Genomic DNA, 3,946 nt, shown 5'->3' with positions numbered 1-3,946 from the left:
AAGCGCTCCATGGCAATGGACCTAGGTATTTGCAAGACCGCCTCCTACCAAACACCTCCCTTCGACCAGTCCGCTCCCACAGAGAGGGCCTCCTTAGAGTGCCGTCGGCCAGACAATGCCGGCTGGCGACCCCCAGGGGGAGAGCCTTCTCTGTGGCAGCTCCTGCCCTCTGGAATGACCTACCCCCCGACCTACGTACCGTTGCGGACCTGCGCCTTTTTCGCCGAGCCCTGAAGGCCCATCTATTCCGTGCAGCCGGCCTAGCGTAGTTTGATTATGTTTCAGTGGGGATTTTTGTATGGGTGTGTTTTTAGAACAGGCCTGTTATTTAATTCGATTTTAGAACAGAAACTATTTATTTATTATCGTGGTTTTTAGTATCGCCTGTTCACCGCCCTGAGTCCCGTAAGGGAGATAGGGCGGTATATAAATTTAATAAATAAATAAATAAATAAATTATGTACAAGCAGTTACTGGGATTACTCAACCTGTGGCCAGATATTTAGATTGTTTAACCATTGGGCAGCAGTGTCCTGGAGTGCAAGATTAGCCTCCTGGTGGTGCACCCAGGCAACATGACTTTGTCACAGCTAAATACACATTCCAGCTGCTGGACCTCACAAGGATTTCCCAGCAAGAATAAGAATAAATATCCATAATACAGTCTAAAATGTGAAACAATTAAATGTTAGTGGCAACTAACTAAACATTAAAATTAACTTGTAAAATCCATAACAATACTCTAATACATCAAAAAAAGCCAAATTATATTAATATAATTACACTGAAATGATCCCTGATAAAACTTATGGTAGTAGTTTCCAACAACATAGAAAATGTACTTCAGTATGAATGGCACTTGGTAAAAGCTCAGTTTTACTGCTTTCTGGAGGGACCATCAGTGTCAGGGGCTAACTTAATATTTAAAGGGAAACAATTCTATAATAGCACCCACCAAGCATTGGTGTGTTGTTGTTTTTACTTTTATCTACTTATATTTGATGAAATTTTTGCAATGGCTTATAATATAAAAACACAAGAAATACATATTTAGTCTGATGTGAATGCTGTAGAAATCTAATTCCTGCTAAACACTGTTATAAAAAGAGCACATGTATTCCTCTGTATCTGACCACATATTGAATACTGTGTTCTGAATAGCATGTTGAGACAGGCCTGTGTAGGCATAGTCAGAATTGTCAGAATTTTAAGACCTCTTCCAAAATGGCTTCTGGGAGAAAGGTCTTGCATAGTGACAACCATGCATATTGGTTAAATAACCAATTTACTAGAATGCTTTCTGCCATCCCTCCTTTAATCCCCTGCTTTATCATTGCCATTTTTTCTGGGGAGATGACACAATTACAAACAAAGCATTGGACTACAACTGGCCCCAAATTTAGGGGATTTGTCTGGGGCCTAGAGCCATTCTTGGAAATAAAAAAGGACACTGGCAGCTTTGTCTTTGATGCCAGTTTTTTAGAATTTTTTTTAAAGTGCTATTAAGATATAAAGTAGTGCAGATAACTTGGCATGCACCAATGTGGGCATGTAGAGAAAATCCAGTGTGTTAACATCTTCAGCAGATCAGAAAGCAGGAAATAATTTCACATTTGATACCATCTATGTTTGAAACTAGATCTTATAAGTAAAGACCATTGTGTACGTGATTAATTTTAAAAATATTTCTTCACTTGCTTTTATCACTTACAAGAGTGTGTTCTTTCAGTGCTAGTGATGCTCTTAAAGGAGAAGGGTTACAAGAAGGTGTGGACTGGCTGCAAGGTATGTCTTAATTTTTTCTTTCCTGTTTTTCTTTCCATAAGCCCTCCTTTTTTAAAAAAAAAATATTTTTCCATCATTTCATTTTGTTTTTTCCTGCCTATTTCTGCTGTCAGATCAAATTACACAGTAAGTATCCTTACAATTATTTGGATGCTTCTTTCAATGACATATTGTCATTCAAACAAGGCTACCTCCATTTTAAAAATTCCATTTTGATTAATATATCAGCAATACTTTTATTCCTATGATTAAAGTCAATATAATATAAAAATACTCATTTCCTTTTTTTTAAAAAATCCTAAGTCATTTAAATTCATTGTAAATAATACAATAACAGTTCTAATTTCTGATCTAAGTGTGATCCAAATTATACCTTTTGTTTAAAGCAGCTGAAATTATATATATATGTATATGTATGTATACAACACACACACAAAAGTTATTATTATTATTATCATCACAATTTTTAAGATGCATTTTTACTGTTTCCTGTGTAAAAGCATCTTAAAAAGGGTTGCAGAATGCAACACACTAAAAAAACAATAAATTGAAACAAATATTTAAAACCAAAAGCAGTTAAAAGAGAAGGGAACAACAAATGCTGAAACAGAAGCCATCTATAGAACTTCATTCCAAGATAATTGTTCATACTCACATTACAAATATGCTGTATGTGAATTATTTCATGTAACATCACTTATACGTCTAGCCATTCCATTAGTTGTCATAAGCCATGTACTTAAGCAATTCAAGGAAAATGATTTTGCTACTCCTGCCTTATTGAAGTTTGCTTGCTTTAATGTTACCTACAGAGCAACAGTGTTGTGAGCTGCCATAACAAAAGAGCAGCTAGACTAGAGGCACTTTTCTCAAAAGTAGCTTTCAAGAAGAGGCACTGGACCTCAAGTTATTTTCCTGCAGCAAGCAGAAAGATAGCAGATAAATCTACATAAAGAGATCATTATGCCTCTTTACATCACTCTGTTAAAAGATTTAACAGAATAAGATATTGAAATTTAGTTTTGGCTTTGGCAATAAAAATATACACTTTTTGAAATAAAATAACTGGACAGCAACTAACAGTTTCATATAGTTGGTTAACACTTTATTCTAAAACTTTCCAGTCAAGAATTTTACACTACAAAACACCACTAGATGTCAGCAAAGATTGAAGACTGAGATGTAGAGAAACCTAAATTACTACAATATTTATTATATGGAAATTAAAAACTTTAGTAAATATTGAACATTTTGAAATAGTATCTCATAACTGTCTATCAAAAACTAGACTTCTGGACATTTCTCTGCAGGTACCACAAAATCTATAAACATGTACATTACTCCTTAATAGCCTAAAATGTTTCTGAATGGTAACAGTGATGGAATTTTTTTGATGCTATCCTACAAGAAAACTGTATTTTAATGTGAATTTTTATTTGTTTTTATCTAGATCAGATCCAAATAATGAAGACATGACAAGCTAATGAACTAATGGAAATATTAAAGATAATTTATAGATACTGAAGGCCTTGGAGACAAAAACTTTAGGCCTGTGTGTTTTCTTGTGTTGGTTTTCATAAAAGCCTTTAAAAATAAAATAGTATTTTGCTAATAGTTCATAATGGCCATAATGTGACCAGAGATTTAGGTGTGGTCAAATAAAACAATGAAGTAATTGTATATTATTCAAAAACCTTTGGTATATTTTATTTAATTTTTAGTTAGATGCCTTAGGGAAATGCATATTGTTATCTTAACAAAAATGATTTCTGAAAAGCTTTGCATAGTGTCTTACATTCAAAACTTCACACTGGCCATGTCTCTTTCTGAACTAAAATTAGATTTAAATTTAATAGTCACAAGAAAGAACAAATGCTGTAAAACTTAAGCTAGTGCACTTCTTGTTCTTTCAAAAAAAAATTCCTACAGCTGGGAAGACTATTTTTGTCCTTTTTCTTCCCCATCCCTCATTTTTTTTATCATCATGTTATATTGTCTAGCCCACAGATGATAGTTTATTCTAACTCTTGTGTATAAAATAATTTCAAACCATAGTTTGAAATTTTACTTTATAAACCTGTTTTATGTAACAAAGCATTGGGAAAGAAGATAATTAAGAGTTAAGAAAAAATGGAAGGTTATTTTTTCAGACAGATAAGAG

The 3,946-nt window shown here is 33.8% G+C and overlaps 1 protein-coding gene across 1 annotated transcript in view; it reads left to right on the top strand.

Moving 5' to 3' along the window:
* LOC107301298 (ADP-ribosylation factor-like protein 6) overlaps positions 1-3,938 on the top strand; it is a 7,244-nt gene extending 3,306 nt beyond the window's left edge. Inside the window, exons 3-4 of the mRNA XM_015830543.1 lie at positions 1,730-1,785; positions 3,236-3,938. Of these exons, the coding sequence (XP_015686029.1) occupies positions 1,730-1,785; positions 3,236-3,261 (82 nt within the window). The 3' untranslated portion in view covers positions 3,262-3,938. The remainder of the gene's footprint in view (positions 1-1,729; positions 1,786-3,235) is intronic.
* Positions 3,939-3,946: the final 8 nt, after the last annotated feature.

This window comes from Protobothrops mucrosquamatus, unplaced genomic scaffold (genome assembly GCF_001527695.2).
Source record: "Protobothrops mucrosquamatus isolate PMUCROS unplaced genomic scaffold, P.Mucros_1.0 scaffold11313, whole genome shotgun sequence".
Taxonomy (NCBI): Eukaryota; Metazoa; Chordata; class Lepidosauria; order Squamata; family Viperidae; genus Protobothrops; species Protobothrops mucrosquamatus.
This window is presented reverse-complemented; position numbering and strand designations above follow the sequence as displayed.